The sequence below is a fragment of the Mytilus edulis genome, chromosome 4 (assembly GCF_963676685.1).
Source record: "Mytilus edulis chromosome 4, xbMytEdul2.2, whole genome shotgun sequence".
NCBI lineage: Eukaryota > Metazoa > Mollusca > Bivalvia > Mytilida > Mytilidae > Mytilus > Mytilus edulis.
Window position 1 is genome coordinate 23,194,815 of NC_092347.1, and position 20,582 is coordinate 23,215,396.

Below are 20,582 nucleotides of genomic sequence, written 5' to 3' on the forward strand. Positions count from 1 at the left end.
TTGATCCTTTCACTAACTAAATTGTATATTTGATTCTTTTGGATTTTTTTCCTTATATAAGATAGCATTGTTTGTTGTTAGTAGTTATCCCTACTTTATCCTACCAAATAGCCTATGTTGCTTATAATGTAAAAATAATTATGATCCCTTGATGGACAAAAATCAATAATGCTTCATGACTTTTATATTTATTGAAACAGAAGGACGTCTAGAATACCAGTAGCTCAAGCTGGGATTGCTGTGTGTCATAAATTATATCCCAGCGAAAACACGTATTATCAATTTTAGAAATCATTTTCTCGTCTGGGAATCTTTTCCCTACAGGAAAGTGGTTCTGCACCAGATGTCATTAAATACCTATTGGTATAATTTCGTCCTGCACGTAATCTTTTCATTTCATATGTGGTTAAATAACCTCCTTCAATGAGACAACTTGTTATTCTTTAAAGAAGTATACGTTGGCATACAAGAAAGACATGATAATATTAAACAAACAAAACCTTCTTTTTTCATTAAATTCCTGATTTCTAGATGTAGTGATTAAATTTAATTATGATCATATAGTTGTATAAAACAATTAGTAAAATTATGTCTGCAGACCCTTAAACTATTAACAACGACAATGGTTATGATTGGAAAAGTCGATTATTTAGTCAATTTGCAAATTTGTTGTCCATTATGATCTAACAAATACATGTACGTGCGATTTGGCAGGGTAAGATGTCTTGTATTTTTCAAAAATATTAATGTTCTTTAAGAAGCTTCACTAATGGATATGCCTGCGTATTGAAATGCGGTACCTCGATCGCTGTCCTAACGTGTAGTATATTATTTAGTATACATGCAATTTGTCTTTATTACTTAATTTGTTTTCTTTTCTAAGTATTGATAGGACAACTTTAAACCATTTTGATGTATATAACTACATGACTTTCAATAGGAGGTTATGCATGTATAATGTGACTTCTAGTATGTACAACTTTGTGTGTGGTGTTTTAAATATTCATCAACTTCGCTGTTATTTTATATTTTGACTGCTTTCATTCAAGTGTCACTTGCGAGGTGGAGTCTAATGTAGACGAAATATGCGTCTGGCGTGATTAACATAATAATAAATGCATTGGCTTTTAATTTAACTTATACATGTACTAACTGAATACGACTGCGGGTGGACGTGTTGTATCCGAGTGTATCATAAGTCGAACACTGACACTTCTATAATGGTTACAAATATAATAGATACAATCGTTTTATCCACATTCATTAGATTTCAAAATAAGTATTTCAATACTTTATGTCTTGCGAACAAGAAATTTATCTCTTTTTGTTTTTTTAATATTGTGCTATACACTGTTTTGAATTTTTTCTAAGATATTTATAAAGTTGATTAATTTTACTCTGGTATTTGCAGACTTTCAAATGGTTGAAAGAACAGTTCAGAATGCATTGGCATGGACAGTATCATAAGATAGCAAATTTTATAATAAAGGAAACTTACGTTTGGACAACAGTTATATTGTTAGCGTTCTTATGTGGTGAGTATCTTTGTTGTTGTTGTTGGTTTCGTGTTTTATTTAAGTATATGTGTATAACTTAATGCTTATCCAATCATAGCTATATTTTATGTATGATATACAGGTACGTAAAAATGTCGATTAGAAAGAAACAAACCAAGGTAACAAACAAAAACTGAGTGAATCACATGATTCCCAAAAGGAGCCAGACATGGTTCCCTGACAAATTAAATAAGGACAAGATAAACTATATGCATGCATCACCTACCAAACTAATTCACACTCAGTTAAAATTTCATACTCGGTAATAGAATGCAATTGTTAAAATCGTTGATCAGAAGCTGTTATCGGTATCTTAAGATTTTAATGTCCCTAGTGTGTGGAGACACCGACACATCGTAACAGTTCTACTTGACCAAATATGTATATCAACTATTATGTTAAGTATAACAAAGTTTCGGACATTTTCTACATAAAAACATGATTGTTAAAAGAATGTTCTGGCTACCTTAACTTCATCTAGTATACAACACATGTAGTCTCTTTCCAACTTTAATGTCCTTGTTAAAGTTAGTGTTCATATTCTTGGACTGTTTTGGAATGAATTTGGAACGTTACTTTTACCACATATGGTCTAGATATGACAAATGCATGGTTAGTGCCCCCATTAAACTGGTTAAACCCCACCAAACAGTGTACCTATATAGTTATTGTATCCTGACTAAGGAATTGTTTGTTGTGTAGAAGTAATTTTGGTGACGTTGGATGTTAGTGGTTAGTTAGGCCTGTTATCCAGTAAAACATATATTAGGTGGATTCCAGTTATACCTTTTGTGATATGATTCATTCTAAAGAGAAAAAAAACATATATTCAAAGATTAAAATCACCTCAAATTTGGTTATAGGAGCTTGAGTTAAGCAGAAAATGTATACTTTGCCTGGATTCATCGGTCATCATAACGAAGAGTGTGCTATGCATATCAAAACGAGACAGACCTATTTTATGGTCTTTCAACTTACAGCACTAGTTTATTCGTGTGTTTTACAATGGTACCGATAATTTACTTTTCAATGTTGATGTATAGGAATTCTGAATAAGAACATAGGTAAATTACAGCTGCCTTTAACTCGTCTTTGTTTATGAAATATGTATATATCAAACATGAAAGAGTGCTTTGTCACAAAACAATACAACATAATAAAAATAGAAAAAAAATACTTGTTAGTGGTGACATTCTTAATTTCTAGGTCAGTTGGATACGTTTGATCCATATCATATCCTCTACCTGAAATAATCCTTTTTAACTATGCACTGATGTCTCGCGTCATTTAAACGTTTGATGGGATAACTGGGTCACTGCATCTTGTAACTTATAAAATAGTTGTGACTGCTTGAAATTTTTGAAACACCCGTCTTCACCGTATGTACACAATCCAACTCTTCCTAAAGACATATATTAATGCTATCATTTAAAAACAGTTATTGAAGCAGTCATGAGAAAGTTGTCCCAATTAAAATATTCATCCTTATCTCATCATATATACTGACGTAGATTGTATGCCCATCAAATGCATCAATGGCGTCAAATAATGTCAACTAAAACCAAACAGTTTAACGGAAAGATAACGATAAGGATCAAGTGTATTGCATGTCAAGCAGGATTATCTTTGCATCGAGACGATTAACAATAGCAATTTGAAAATTTGTATTATATATCCATCAGTTTTAAATGGCTATTACACACTTTATGGTTAAAACTCTTCGATGATGGGTTTGATGAACGTATTAAAACTAATCAGATAATAGTAATGGTTTAAGTAAAGATTTGTTATTGAAATATTGCGATCAAAAATTATCAGCTAGTTTTACTTTCAAATTTGCATTCTTCTTAATCTTTAAAAAGTAGTCGAGGGTTTAAAATTGATATTTCCTTAATTCTTGTTAAGACGAATTTTCATCAATACTGCGAATTAACTATCATTCATTGGATAACACTTATCATGGGTTTTTTGTGGTTACAGGTGATCCACAAAGATAAATAATCAAACGTTTTACGGGCTTTGTATGCAAAAATAAATAAATAAAAATAAAATTATAATTATCGTTTTGTTTTAAAACCGAGGTCAATTTACATCATGATCCATTTTCTACTGAATTGAAATATTTTTCAGGAAGTCACTATCAAGATCTGCTTAGCGTATGTTCATTTTTAAGCAATTATTATTTTACACTCAAACGTCACGAACTCACGGATTTTTTAAAAATCTACAGAACTGTACTAAGCTGACTACACACGAATTTTTAATCGTCTTGAATTTTCCACAGTGGATAAGTCTTACAATAAACTGAAAGAATGAAACTGACTTAATAATTTATTTAAAGATTTTTCCGATAATGTTATGATCAAAATGACAGTTTCATGCTAGAAATCATCTACTTGTTATTGCTCTTCTGTGTCATGTTTGCTTTTTTTATTTCCCTTCGTTTCCATACTTGAAATTAATAAAAAAAAAAAAAAAAAAAAAAAGATTTATGTAATATACCGAACTTGAAATTTAGGATAAAATTACTCTATAGGGCAATAAATGAGCGAGGAGCTTTGACAAACAAGAAAGTACAAAATAAATACTTGATACTCACACTTTTGGCAGTACAAACTCCAATAATGCCGGATGGTCAAGTATTTAACTAAGTATAATGATTCCAAATCAGTAAAGTTTTGGTTGAATACGAGAATTAACCTAGTTCATTAGTCAAATAATATAATATGGGGTATACGTCAATTAGACATACACCTAGTGAACTATAAAACAAAAACATTTCAAATCTAAACGGCAGCACACATTTATCAACTACAGCTAAGGGTTCAGTTTTGATTTTACTTTTTTACCCTTAAATTAAGTCAAAACATCTTTAATCCGCCATTTTGTTACATAAGAAAATGCCTGTACCAAGTGAGGAATATTACAGTTGTTGCCTGTTCGTTTGATGTGTTTGAGGTTTTGATTTTGCAATTTGATTAGGGACTTTCCGTTTTGAATTTGTTTTACTTCTGATTCGTGTTTGCAATAAGTTAGACCTAGATATGTTTGCTTTATTACTTAATGTTGCTTTCAGAAATATTAAACGGATTCAATTTATGTATCAATCAGAGCTGATAGGAGTGTAGAAAATGAATCTGCAAGAGGCGGTAAAAACAGCTGCCTATCGGAATGTCAATTGCCTATTGGAAAACAGCATATGCAATTAAACACTTAAACAGTCTAACAAAAACTTATAATTACACTTTTGTCTCTTAAAAATGTGAGTTTCAGACAAATATTCTTTTTTTAATATTTTGTTTTTAGATACAAATCAAACTTTGTGACACATGGATTTTTATCCTATAAAGACCACCAACAAAATCATTCTTATACATGAATAATAACACACCTTTGTTTGATGCTTATCAGTTTTTCCTTTGTACCTAGAAAGTTAAAAGGATTCGTGTTAGTGTCTGTTGATCTTGCATTTAAAATTAATTATTATTAACTGCTTTTAATATATGATTTTCTTCTATGTAAAAGAATTGAAACGAACAAGTTCGGCATTTAATTTGCGGTTCAATTATTTTAATTCTGATCATGTTTATACTTAGTATTAATGAAATGCAACCCAGCAGACTTTCGATGGAACTGGGAATCAATTTCATTACGTTTGAATCAAAGGATTGAATAATTTTCCTTGATTGAAGTAAACCCAAACAAACAATATATCAGTTGCATTTCGATATTATCTGACTGGAGTTCACTTACGGTCTCTGTAGAAATCCATTAAAAATATTATTAATCAACTTATATTGACTTTAATTACGTGTATTGTACCTATCAGTTAGAATTATCATCGTAATCCGTGATCGACAGCACAGCAGGTACGGTAGGAAATAAGTTGTTATGAAAAACAACTGACATTTATTTAAGTTTGCATCATTTGAAAGTAGTTACAGTTCCATGGTCATGGCAAAAGGCAAATAACGATTTGAGAAGATTTATCATCTCAGCAAAACATAATGGGAACGAAGATGTATGGGGAACGTCAATAAAACTCACCTTAAACCAAAAAAAAACAACAACATCAAAGCCACATATGTACATGTAGGTAGTCGAGTATTCACAATGTGTGTCATTTTAATTATTGTAAAATCGGTTATAAATCGCAATAGGGTTTAATAACGTGTTCACAAACCAAACCAGACCAACAAAGCTTGACATGTATTCCAAAAGATACAGCATGTCATATAAAGAAGAGGCAGCAGCAACTATCCATTTCAATCTGGAAAAATGATGTGTGTAATGGTGTTAATAAACGCTTCTAATGTAAACCTGATCGTGAATTCAATAAAGATGTACCACCATACTGATAGCAAGAGTGTTTCATACAAAAATATCACTGACATTTTAAGAAGTCCTTAATCGCTACAGTTGATTTTGAAAAGCAAATACCACGACAAAAACGGTACAATTCCGTTTGGCATTAGAAACGGCAAATAACGTTATATGTACTAAGATGTTTGGCAACAATACGGTTAGTCAAGACGAAAATGAGCTCGTGTTTCAGCAAGTTCAAAAATGTTTAGTTGAATTTCGATACGATGTACTTATTCTGATTATATTTCCTAAAACACAAATATGGAATTTGATTAAAGTGGGCTCAAGTCATTATAACACCAACCGCTGTAATAAAAACAAATCTGACGAGATTTGTTCTAAACACATTTCATGGTAACTGTTTCCTTTTCTCTTTTGATCAGAAAACTTTCTTTAAAATCTGTTTGTACTAGACATGTTCATGAAGATATGTTAACTACCCTGACGTTCAAGGACAAATATTAAAGAGTTATTGTGTATGCTGCTATCTCTACAATTGAAGAACAAGTAATAGTGTGGTCTTACATACTGTGATCTCTTTGGAGTTTACGGAAAAACAACATTGTCAAAAGTATTATATTTAAAAAGAAAACCACCATGCTTGCGAGTGCAAGAGTTCATAGATTCGACGCAAGACTGTTGCAAATCCAAAACCTTGAAAATGTGTATGTTCTTTTAGATTTAAGAAATACCGCATCTAGGAGCAAGTGTAACAGCTGGTCTATTCGTAGTCTGGATAGGTTTAAATGTCATCCTTGAAAACAGTTATACAGTGAAATTGTACGTTAAAAAATGTTATCGGTGTGACGTTCCTACACACACCAACGTTCATATGCATAATACATTACCAAGTTTTTGTTCTGATATAAATGTGATATTGGACACTGGACGTTCAATATCAATTTATTTTAATTTGAATAATTATCAAAGGTACCAGGATTATAATTCAGTACGCCAGACGGGCGTTTCGTCTACATAACAATCATCAGTGACGCTCATTTCAAAATAGTTATAAAGCCAAACAAGTACAAAGTTGAAGTGCATTGAGGATCCAAAAAGTTGAGCCAAATATGGCTAAGATAATCTATGCCTGGGATAAGAAAATCCTTAGTTTTTCGAAAAATTTAAAGTTTTGTAAACAGGAAATTTGTAAAAATGTCCACATAATTGATATTCATGTCAACACCGAAGTGCTGACTACTGGGCTGGTGATACATTCGGGGACGAAACGTCCACCAACAGTGGCATCGACCCAGTGGTGTATAAAAATGACCACATAATTGATAGTCTACACCGAGGTGCAGACTACTGGGGTGGTGCAACCATCTGGGACGAAACGTCCACCAGCAGTGGCATCGACCCGGCAGTGGTTTATAAAATAAAAAAGCGAGATCGTAGATTTATAGCTGACTATAGATTTCAGGGACAAGTTATAACGTTACTGAAACACGATTCTTTATGTTTAGTTCAAAATTTTGTACTTACGATGTCTCATTTACGGCGCTTTTTGTTGTATTTTTTTCCTGATGAGGTCGATGACAAAATCTTGTAGTTTGTGTTTGTTGTTCCTGTATTCATACTTTACAGCATGTTTTCTATGATGATTATAGTCTGATGAATTTTGCAAAGCTAGTATTATATCAAAGTGAGTGCCTTAAATGTCGGTCATTAATTGAATTGTGGACATGAAACATATGTGTTATAAATGATATTTAAAGCGTTTTGTTGTTAACTAGTATTTTAATTGATATGTTTTTCTGTGAATTACCACTGTACAGCATCTCTACTAAATCTTTTGAGGGTGTACTTTTTGAAGAGCTTGTTAACAGTTATGTGATTCAGCATACTATTGATCACACGCTTATCATTTTTAATATGCATGATGTTTTGTTTTGTGTACAGGTCGTCTTTAGCAGTTCTCAATTACGTACAACCTTGCTGTATTCATGGTTTTGATATTTAGCCACCGTTATTTGAATTATTCACCATCAACTAAGGAAAATTACGCAAAATAATGTATATGCGCACAGTATAGAATATACTAATAATGCATCAATTTTTAATTGTCAGATTTGAAAGAAAATTAAAATAATATACCGAACTCCCAGGAAAATTGAAAATGAAAAGTCCTTTCAAAATATCAAAATCAAAAGCCTAAACTCATCAAACGAATGGGAAACAACTATAATATTCCTGACTTAGTACATACATTTCCTTAATTCTAAAAAATGTTTATACATATGTTTAAGTTTGATTGATATAATCCCATTTAGGGTCATCAATTTTGATTTTACCTCTTATTGTACTCTCCCCTCTTACCCCTACACAGATATTTCCACACCAATTTTTGGAAAAATCATAATTGATTGAAAAAAAGAAAGGAAAACGGGGCCTTATATTGACCTTAAAAATTTCTTTTTGAATTTCAATTTGTTTGGCTTCTCCCACACAATGTTCAGTCCATAACTACACCACTGTATTGATATGGCTACACCATGGTAATTGTTGGTTGAATTCTCTTTGACGTGTACCTCAAACCTCTATTGTGCATGTGTGAATACTAGGAAAAATTCGTTGTAAACTATTCATTGAATAAGATTGAAAACAAATGTATATTATTATGTGGTTATACATAAAAATCTTAATAATAATCAAATCGAAATATAGCTATGATTGTCATTGGTTGCGATTGGTTTTTCGTTAACAGTGTTGCGCTAGAAATCAGGTAGTTGATTTTCTCGTTTGCATTGTTTCACATTTCATCTTGTCTGAGTATTGTACAGACTATACGGAAGGAATTTTGTACATTGTTTAGGCTCTTTCTTTTATCTATAGCTACTAACATTTACGTCATTTTGGTAGTAAATAGATGTCCCAATGACTATCATACTCCTTTTTTACATAACAAGTGTTTCAGTACGAAAAGACCAAACACTTTCGGATGACAAAAGAATAAATAAAACATTTAATGCAAGATAAATTTTGAAATAAATGAAAAGAATAGTAAAACCGTCTGCAATCACTTCTTCAAGGGAAAAACCTAAGACTTAACTATATCATAGTAGAAATTGAATTACAAAATAAATTTGTTCAGATCATATCAACGACAAAGGCATTAGCTACAAGCATTTATTGGATTTACATGCAATCACTTCTGTATTTATCATTTCATTTTTCCAGCCTTAAACGTCGAAGGACTAAAGTCTGATGTTCCTTATTTTGAGCCAAGAGAAAACAATGTATCATTCCACACCGGATCAACAGCTACCTTGATGTGTTCCATCATAGGACTCCAGACACGGATTGTAAGTTTGACAGCAACAATAATGTTTTACGATTTAATTACATGATCAACATAATATGTTTAAAACTATGATTAGTGGTTAGCATATGTGTGAACTTTTATCTGCAAGTCATATACTATACCACTGTTCTATCCCACAGAGGTTTGAATTAATCCATAATTTATTTCGAATCTCGATTTAATTCAATTTATATCACTAACATATCATATCATTCAGATTTTATTGACAACATCTAACGCGCATATTTTTTTGAAAGGCGTGCGCTTTAAAGGGACTGGATGTTATTAGAAAGCAATCACGTATACGTATGACTACATACAATTTATAATAGGTTGCTTAGTATCTTAAAAATTAGGTAAACTTGTTAATCAAATACCAGAAACAAGACGTTCTAACTTTTAAATCGGCCAAACATAAATGCTTGTAAAAGCATTTTAAGAATAATAAAATCCAAGTACATGTGTGAAAAAATCCAAAGTAGACCAGTTGTTCACAATTATTTTTTAGTGGGTTGTAAAGAGCCTAAAATGCTATTGTTTTGTTTAATTTCATTTTGGGGAGAATTTGTGAGTTTTATCAATTAAAAAAGCAACATCAATCCCTGATAGCTATAATCTTTGCACAACGGTTATAATTTCAATGTTTTCAATGTAATGAAAATAGCTTTACAATAATACATGAAAACCTTGAAACATAACATCTTGATATTTGGATTAAATTTAATTAATTTATCCAGAATCTCGGACTTCCTTGTACTTGATTAATGACATATAAAGTGAAGCAATCGATCTATTGGAATGCTTATAATTCAGGCAAACTTTTAATCATATCATCAAACATATAAATCTACGGTAACGATGAAGATCAACATGCAATGTATTTAATTGTATCAACTTTGTTCAATTCAATGATAGTTATCATGTATCATTACAGATCATCCAATAATTATAATTCTGAAAATGTTTCAGGCGATTAAGCAGTATTAAGCAAATAATGAAATGAATAAAACGTTTAATATTGAAACGAAGAATTGGCTATGGTTGTATTGAATTTTCTTGTTGTGTTGTGATAGTCTCATTCAGATATTGTAATTGAATGAATTGTCTTGATTTTTATATAATAGCATTAAGCATTATTCTATCATCGTAGTGAACAGAGATTAAAGTTAGCTCTGGTATTAAGGCTAAACGTTTTACTAGCTCAACCTGCGTCAATTCTTAAAAACCGATACACTTCTCCTGTAATTTGTAACGTAGAATGAACCAATAAAATAATTCCACTAACCTATTGCTGTCTTAGATATTCTCTTCTCTTACATGTATCACACATGTTTGAAAATTCAAACAAAGACAAATTATTGTCAAAACAGTTTCCCAGGCAACAAAAGTATCAAATGCTAAATATTCTAACCAGTTTTAATTATTAGATTTTTGTGACTGATATTGTTTGTATCTTCTCTATATAGCTATTGTACATTGTTTGCAATACAAATATAGATGTAGTATCAATTATATCGATTGAAGATGTTCAAACAAGTAATTATAAAATTATGTATAGGCTGAATTTGTAAAATTACCGATCAGGGTTGCAATTTGCGAGATTTGTATACTCACTGTATTCAAAAGGAAATTAAAAAAAAACTCCTGATTCGGACTCTGGATGCTACCAAATATTTGACGCTACACAAAATGCATTCATTGAAAGCACACAAAGCATCCGATATTATCAAATGTGCAAATAATTTACAGCATTCTTAACAACTACTGCAGATATTCAACAAAACTACTAAAACTGCTAGTTATTTAACAAAAAATCCGAATATATGCAGGGATTTAACATAATTCTGATTTTTCAAATTCGCTTTGACATAATAAACGCCTTACAAATATTAACATAAGATTAAAGAACAAAGATCTACCAAAAATTGGTTTGGCGTAAAAAAAGAGTTAACATCCTATTTCATTTTGTCTAAATTGTGTTTCCGCTGCCCAACAGCATTCTTATCTAAAACGTGTTTAAGTAAGTTCTTTGAAACATCAAGTTTAAGAATTTAAGTGTTTATTTATTTTTGGCTTTCAAATAAAGGGTGTGATAGGTCTTTATGATGGTAAATCCTGGATAGCACCATTTGATGTTTGTATTTTGTTCTTTAAGACTCATTTTAGGTTATATAGCTCCTTTAAGTTTAGGTGTTATATGATGGTTAAACCATAGAATCGCTTTGAATTCACCACATAGCTATAGTGATAGACTGCTCATCTCAAAGGGTATAATCGACTCATTCGTCAGTTCCTAAAAAAAAAAACAGTACCTAGGATTTTACATTTCTTTCATTAAAGTTCGATATTTACAAATTGATTTATAAATTTTAAAATAGCGAGCTATATAGTTATGCCCTTTGTTTATAAAAATTGCAGTGTTTTCGTGTATCGGAATAAGAGTATCTCATTAAATGATTACTCAAACATACATGTCTGCTCTATGGTCGGGTCGTTGTCTCTTTGACACTTTCCCCATTTCCATTCTCAATTATATATGCTTTTGCGACTTATATATTTACTAATGTCATATTTAATAAAACAAACATTTGAAAGAATGACGTCAAAAATAAAAACTCAACTTTTACGAATGTCATATTTAATAAAACAAACTTTTGAAAGAATGACGTCAAAAATAAAAACTCAACTTTTACGAATGTCATATTTGATAAAACAAACATTTGAAAGAACGTCAAAAATAAAAACTCAACTTTTACGAATGTCATATTTAGGGAAAACAAACATTTGAAAGAGTGTCGTCAAAAATAAAAACTCAACTTCTTTACGTCTGCCTTATGGGTTCTGTTATTTTAAATGTAGGTTGTTTGGAGGCGGATGTCAGAACCTAGCCCTCTCACTATAGGAGATTTTGTTTATAGTCAAGATAGTAGAATATCAATACGAAGGGCAGTGAAGCAAAATGAATGGAATTTAGTTATCAAAGATGTGCGACCAGCTGATGCAGGAGTATATGAATGTGCAGTTAGTTCCAGAGAGAAAATTAAAAGACTTGTACTACTTAGAGTTACTGGTAAGTATAAGGTACTCATTCTAATAATCAACAAAAACATATCATACCAAGGAGATTTTATTACATTTTGTGAAAACCCAAACTTAAAGTATTTTGTAGACAAAAAGACACATCACTGTACATTTAACTGAAACAATGTACGGAAAAAAATGCAAATATATATTGATGTGAAAGAAAAAAACACACAATCTGAAGAAAAACATGTTTTAAAAAAGTTCAAATTCATAGTAGAATTGGTTGATTGAATACTCTGAGACACATAACGTGTTTCGAAAAATGAAAATAGCCCTTGTGAAAGTTCATGCGTCCGAAGCGGTTTCTCTTGATTACCTTTCATTTCACTACAAACCATTAGAAGTCTGAAATTGCCATGGGCAGAATATGTATTCATCTATTTTGGATTGGTCTACATTTTGATAGATATTATTCCACTCTAGTTTGAATTATACTAGATAGTCTAAACTTGTACTCGTGACTTATCCTGACCATTCTAAAGAGTCCGAATTATACTTGACCAAGTCTGAAGCATACCGTCGAGTAAGGTCAACATATTGGTCGAGTAAGGTTCGGACTTTGGTGGAGTATAATTCCAACTTCATTCGAGTATTATTCCGACCTTACATTTCTTTGGTCGAGTATTGATAAAACTTTGAAAACTGGACAAAAAACGGTTATGTATATACCAAGAAATGTTTAAGACCGTTTCAGCCATGTCTAGTTTGACTTCAAACTTTTCAGTATCGTCGAGTAGGGGTAAAGTGCTGCTTAGTTTTGTTCTGTCTAAATAAAAATTAGAATTGAAATGGGGAATGTGTCAAAGAGTCAACAACCCGACCATAGAGCAAACAACAGCCGAAAGCGACCAATGGGTCTTCAGTGTAGCGAGAAACTCCTGCACCGGAGGGGTAAAGTAGGGTAATATCGAGTAAAATCAGTATTGTTGAGAATAAACACTGGCTTGTAATCTTCGAGCTGAAGATTTCAAAGGCAAAGATGTGTAAAAACCGAAACAGATACGGAGCTGTATTTCAAGACAGAAAATAGACCGTCAAATCTAATTTTAAAGTCAATTTTGCCTGAAGGATATGCAGCCTTGGTTTCTTTTTACTTTTTTAAGGACATTGTTATAAAATCATGTCATTACGGTACAGGAGTACAGTACTGCCAACACGAGTACTGATAGTCCACCAGTAGAGGTATCTACTCAGTGCAGTAAACACAGTGTAAATTACATGTGAAATTATAAAAGAAGATTCAATTTAAATTTTAAGTGATCTTAAGGATGTTAAGTAGAAAAGCTTGATACTATAAACAGGTATTAAATTAACGGATATCTTATCAAAACCGATACTTATATCAATATGAGATTATGAAAATAATTCAGGCACTTTATATACTGATGGATCACATGTATACTATGGATTCATTTATTTTCATGAATATCAACTTTCGTGAATTGGGAAAATCTTTGAAACTTTAAATTTGTGATTTTTCCTATTTCAATGATATCTACTAGATTTACTGCTCCACGAATTATAATGCATCCAAAGTAACATGTAAGAACGGAGTGGTATTCATTACCCTCTTTTCGGAAGTTACCCAAAACGACACATCGAATGTTCAATGGATGTACAGACCCATCTACCTGTACAAAAAGAAATTCAATGTTTTATCACCCTTTTGTTTTTAAAATAGTAAGGCCATCCACTTTATTCGATATAAACAAAGTTCCTTTACGTAGAGATACAAAGAGTTTTTGTAATTCTTACTTACCGTGCAAGGGCTGTATAGCCAGTCAAGGTGGGAAACAACTTCTATCGCTGAATCGTAAATTTATCACAGTTACCAGGATAAATATTTTGTCTACAAAAGTCTCCAAAAATAAAGTACAACGTTGAGGAGTTTTATAAGGACAAAAATTTGGAAAGATTTATTTAAAAACAAAAATATATTGCCAAATGTAATCGTCATACACTTATTCGCCTGAATCATCAATTTTAATGGACCGGATGTAATAAATACAATGTTTTATACAATATATTTGAAAACTTACTTTAATTTTGCTCTAATTTCTTCTTTTATTTTTACGCAACTGGCATTGTATTTATCATTTTTCTTGTGACAGGAACGTACAGGAATGTATCTAGGACAAGTTATACTTTTGAAAACGGTAAAGTTTTTACAATATTTATTAAATTATATTGGTACAAAATGTAGTTAAGATACAACTAATATGCATTGAAATACTTTTCAAAGCACATCACTTTGATATTTCTAGAGGTAAGAAGGTTGAGAGCTAATTTGATGATTATTTTTACGAAATGATTGATATTGACAGATATAATTATACAGGACAAGCTTACCTGTTGACACACCATATAGATGCTTTTCATTCAGTTTGTTTTTGTTACCTTACTTTGACCTATAATTGTCTATTTATGGTGGCCGGGTGGTCAAAGTAGTTACTACTGTACGAAAGTCGATTTTCTTCGGGAACTGCGGCTTCTTTCACAATAAAAATTAGCTGGTACGAAATAGCCTAAAAGCGGTGCTTTAAATTGGCATAACAACACAAAAATGAAATACAATCATTGTCGATTTACTAGATTTGAACATCGGTTAACAATAGTCGCATGAATTTATTTAAGAAATAATTCATGGAGGCTTAAATATATCGTGATTTTACCACGGGTTGGCCATTTATGACAAATATTTAACCCTGAGCGATAGCGATATAAGAAAATTACACTAAGATATCCAGAAACGTATGGATTACAAGTACTCGACAATAATTTAATATTTGAAAGGCAAATGCGGTTATTAGTCCATCGTTTATTACGTTCTTATAATTGAATCAAATATCAATATATAGATAAACAAAAACATAAACGATCTGTTTTTATTGCATAAAATACGCGTTTCAACTATAAATGTCTCGTTAGTGATCGATGCTAGAAGACAAACCAGAGATAATGCAACCTAAAAAGTACCAAATGTGAAACCAAACCTGGATCAAAACCGAATCCTTCCTTTTTGTTTTTGATGCCATTTATATGTTTTCATGGTGTGTTAATTTTATTTGAAAGCAGTTAATTTCGAGATTCTTCAGTTGTTTGTAACTATATTAAGTTATGCTCATATTTTCATATTTCGGTGTTATGTTTGAGGTTTGATACTGAACAAATAATTTAGTTTATTTTCGTAATGAACATTTTCTACCGTAAAGCTATATGCAATGATAGAATCTATTTTGCCATCAAACTAAATTTCCGAATGCATTACAAAATATTTCGGAGATATTTGTACACTTAGGGCGAATAATACTTTTATTAACATCGACGTTTGTTATATGTTGTCTCTTAAATATATAGAAACGATACATATTAACATCAAAACAAACATGATAAAAATGTATAATTACCCTTTTTACGTTTTAGCAAACAATATGCATACGAAGCTGCTGATAAATGAAATGCACAAATTAAACAGAGAGACATAAAAAAACAAATCACGAAGGTTTTGGCAACACCCTTCTAGCATTATATATTCTCCTTAAATTATCCATTCAATTAAATAAGATGTTTTACCCTGAATATTTTAATTGCAGATATACTATTGTCACAACCACGTAAGTATAGTTTACCTTTTATCTGTTAATTGGTAAATTTTTCTTCACTGATAAAACAGTTATTCGTGCACTCGATATATTTTCGATAACCAATGTAACGTAATATAGACAGCGTATATATAATTATACATAATACGACTCATCAACGGTAGATTTCTTGGCATTATCAGCTTCACATGTGCCACCACAAAAGGCAGGGAAAGTTTAGATTATTATCTGATATGACTCGTCAAATTATTTAATAGGACTTGCATGAAAGGTTTACTAGTAGGGCAGCAACTGCTGACCTTTTCAGGACACGTGCGTTCACATCGGATTTTGTTGGGTTTCCTGTTGCTAAATATTGAGGTTTTTTATGTACAGTTTATTGTGGACCCTCATTTATGATTTGTGAATGGAATTTGTCCTTTGCCATTTGTTTTCTAAATCAGCATATGCCTACGGACACTTACTGTTGCTATTTCACATGGAAAAAGATTTCTTGAGCAGGTAGCTAATTCTTTCATTTATTTTTTTAGGGGTTAACGTAACAGGTAATGACTTTGTGAGCAAAGGTCAAACTATTTTACTTACATGTAATGCGACTGGTGAAGATCATGCTCCAGACACAGTTGACTGGTTTATCAATGGACTTAAAGTTGATAAGAAAAATATGCCCCGTGTACGGGTATATAATAAAGTTGACATTTATAGAAGAACGTTACTGAGTACACTAGAAATAAGACGTTCATTAATGAGTGATACAGGGGTATATATCTGTAGAGGGCCAGATGAAAAAACATCCAAGTTAACAGTTCATATATTAGATGGTAAGCTAGTGTAAAATTATCGGATATCAGGTCTACAATAGATTATTGAGTAGTAATCAACATAATAGACAACTAATACTCATGAAGTCTCCAAAAATAACAAAACAACAGTCATTTAATTAAGTCTTTAATAAATATAAAAGTTTCAAGCCTCAACTATTAACAACATTTACGTAGTAATTTTTGTTTTTTAAACAATTAACAATACCTACACGAGAGTGTGATTCTAAATATCAAAAAACACTACATGATGTTAATTGTTCCATTATTAAGTCCCCATTTTTAGGCGATGCAGTCTTTAATGATACGCCCCACTAACATTCATTTGGTATGTAACGATAAGCTCACTAATATGGTGTTTAATCTTTAATAAGTACCTACACACAGACAAGATTTACTCTTTAATAATAAGTCGAACTAATATATGATTTAGTTTTCAATAATAAGCAGCTATTCAATAATGTGGTGCGACTTTAAGTCGTCTATGACTAAACGCAGCATATTAATTCAGGTAGCATAATAATGCATTATAAGTTTGCTCCTTACTAAATTGTACATGAGATAGAACGAACGAAATCGACATTACATAATGTTCACCATAAGTTATATGCTGATGCAATTTATCAGTATAGTAATGATTAAAAAATAGTTAAATTTACCTTCTTACACTGGTTTTACCTGGTACCGAAATGGAAAATATATTAAAATAGATTGCATAGACATAATTTCACAGATGCAGGTAATCATGTGGAATAGGAGTCCGACATTTGCAATCATTATGGACGACATATGAAGATTAGCTTATTATTGATATGTCATCATTATAACAGTTTAAAAAATCTTCGAAATACTAAGGATATGCTTCCCCAGGAAAAATCACTTAACCTGTATTTGTTAACACCTATCGGAAAGCCGATACGGTTATAATTGTAGATTACAAAACTATGGTATTTTCAAAATACAATGAATTATCTACGCTAGGCATTCATTTTTACCTAAGCTGTATTTGGCGAACTTTTTTAACGATAATGGTTGAATGTTTTACCATTTAATGGAAGTTAACAATGTTTACTTTTATACAAATACGGTTTATTCCTAACGAATGACGACTGTATTTACAATTACAATGTTTATTTATTTACCAAATTTATCCATGTCTATACTTCATATCTGATCATACTTGTGATATTTTTTGTGTTAAGTTACTAGTATTATTTTGTTTCGTGTTTATTTTTTTATCACTGGTTTTATTATGAATTATGAATGGTTAATTATTAGTTGTTTTTTTTCTCGATTTATGATATTCTTTTCCATTTTATATGTGTAAGCAATGGACATTTCAGCGAACAAATACAGTTTGATCGCTGAAGTATAGAACATTTGAGCACCAAAACTTTTGAACATTTGAGCGAAACAAATAAGCATAGAAAATTAAAGCGAAACAAAGAATTAGGAATACCTCTTGTGTTCGCGAGATATAATCTGTTACTCATGCACACAATGAGGTGGTCAAGATGGGAAGTATGAAGGGACTTCTCACGTTATATACGTTCATCCTATATTGACTCTTAAAATTCAAGAGTCAATCTTAAATTGAGGGTGAATTATATGGCCTTCCAAATACCGTTTCGATCCCTAACATCACTGAAGAGACGTATATTGTCGAAATCTAGATCTGGTGTACAAAAAAATATTGACACCTTGTGTTTGTGGCATAACATCTTGATTACAAGTTCATTGTTTTCTGTTTAGTATTAAATTTATATTAAGATCCATTTTGTTACATCTCGTGATCAATTTTATTTGGCAATCGCCAATGGCAGTCAGCAGGGTTAAAGAACATCAGTTGTTCGACCTGTTAGTCAAATGCGTTTTGTTTAAATATACTTTGTCACTTTTTTGGTCTTTTGGAAAATGTTGTTTGTGCAGTATTTAGACCCTTCTACAACGAAATTTGTTTTACATGCACACGTATAAAAATTGCGGTTTTTATCCAACGCAATCATAGGTTTGAATGTAGTTTTCAATTTAGACTTGTTTATATTTTATCGTTTGGGCTTGTATCATATTTTCCCTCCGGTTTATATGATCCGTTCATCCTATATTGACTCTTAAAATTCAAGAGTCAATCTTAAATTGAGGGTAAATTATATGGCCTTCCATATACCGTTTCGATCCCTAACATCACTGAAGAGACGTATATTGTCGAAATCTAGATCTGGTGTACAAAAAAAATATTGACACCTTGTGTTTGTGGCATAACATCTTGATCACAAGTTCATTGTTTTCTGTTTAGTATTAAATTTATATTAAGATCCATTTTGTTACATCTCGTGATCAATTTTATTTGGCAATCGCCAATGGCAGTCAGCAGGGTTAAAGAACATCAGTTGTTCGACCTGTTAGTCAAATGCGTTTTGTTTAAATATACTTTGTCACTTTTTTGGTCTTTTGGAAAATGTTGTTTGTGCAGTATTTAGACCCTTCTACAACGAAATTTGTTTTACATGCACACGTATAAAAATTGCGGTTTTTATCCAACGCAATCATAGGTTTGAATGTAGTTTTCAATTTAGACTTGTTTATATTTTATCGTTTGGGCTTGTATCATATTTTCCCTCCGGTTTATATGATCCGTTCATCCTATATTGACTCTTAAAATTCAAGAGTCAATCTTAAATTGAGGGTAAATTATATGGCCTTCCAAATACCGTTTCGATCCCTAACATCACTGAAGAGACATATATTGTCGAAATCTAGATCTGGTGTACAAAAAAAATATTGACACCTTGTGTTTGTGGCATAATATCTTGGTCACAAGTTCATTGTTTTCTGTTTAGTATTAAATTTATATTAAGATCCATTTTGTTACATCTCGTTGTCAATTTTATTTGGCAATCGCCAATGGCAGTCAGCAGGGTTAAAGAACATCAGTTGTTCGACCTGTTAGTCAAATGCGTTTTGTTTAAATATACTTTGTCACTTTTTTGGTCTTTTGGAAAATGTTGTTTGTGCAGTATTTATACCCTTCTACAACGAAATTTGTTTTACATTTACACGTATAAAAATTGCGGTTTTTATCCAACGCAATCATAGGTTTGAACGTAGTTTTCAATTTAGACTTGTAGAGATCAAGACTATACTACAGTACTACAGTTATCCAGCCAGAACCGGTCAACATATGTGGGTTAAAAATCAAATGAAACGTACTTATTTTAAAAACGTTCTCTCTTCTTTCTTTTTAAAAATATTTTCTAAATTCTTATAAAAGAATCACATGTAATTTCGCGCAAATGTCCTATTTGTAAATCCAGATAAGGTTAATATTCCTTTGCTTAAATGTCATATGATATCGGTGCTCAAATGTCACTATGTGATTTTTTTAATCTTCGCTCAAATGTCATATGACCATGTGTGTGCTGTTGTTTTTTTATATATGATATCAACAATGGTATTGCGAATTTTTGTAATGTATAAGAAGTGTCTTTTATCTTTTATTTTGTTTCAGAAGAAAAGTCAATTATAGATAAACGTGGTGAGTTATTACCTTATTCAGTTCGTTTAAATTGTCGTAAATATTTGATACTATATTTGGGAAAATTGACTGCTGTATATTTAACATTCATATTTGAGTGGATAGAATTGGATTTTACTTCATGTACGAAAAATGTGGTTTTATGTGAAAACATTGAAACACAAGTTATTTGTCTGCAAACGGAATTATAACAAAAACATAAAATATAGTTTAAATTGTTTTGTATCAAAAATGACAATACAAAGCGTAAACGATTACTATTTCTTTGAACAAAAATATATCTAGGAAGTCTTTACATATGTTATTACAATTTGT

The 20,582-nt window shown here is 31.3% G+C and overlaps 1 protein-coding gene across 2 annotated transcripts in view; it reads left to right on the top strand.

The window, feature by feature from the left end:
• Positions 1-20,582, top strand: part of LOC139519245 (zwei Ig domain protein zig-8-like) — a 39,001-nt gene that overhangs the window by 17,242 nt on the left and 1,177 nt on the right. The window contains exons 2-8 of one of the 2 annotated variants that reach the window (XM_071311196.1): positions 1,412-1,535; positions 9,102-9,226; positions 12,085-12,295; positions 14,421-14,465; positions 15,903-15,923; positions 16,442-16,732; positions 20,244-20,267. In XM_071311196.1, the coding sequence (XP_071167297.1) occupies positions 1,442-1,535; positions 9,102-9,226; positions 12,085-12,295; positions 14,421-14,465; positions 15,903-15,923; positions 16,442-16,732; positions 20,244-20,267 (811 nt within the window). In that variant the 5' untranslated portion in view covers positions 1,412-1,441. Of the gene's footprint in view, positions 1-1,411; positions 1,536-9,101; positions 9,227-12,084; positions 12,296-14,420; positions 14,466-15,902; positions 15,924-16,441; positions 16,733-20,240; positions 20,268-20,582 lie in introns of both variants that reach the window. The other variant, XM_071311195.1, reaches the window with a different exon arrangement.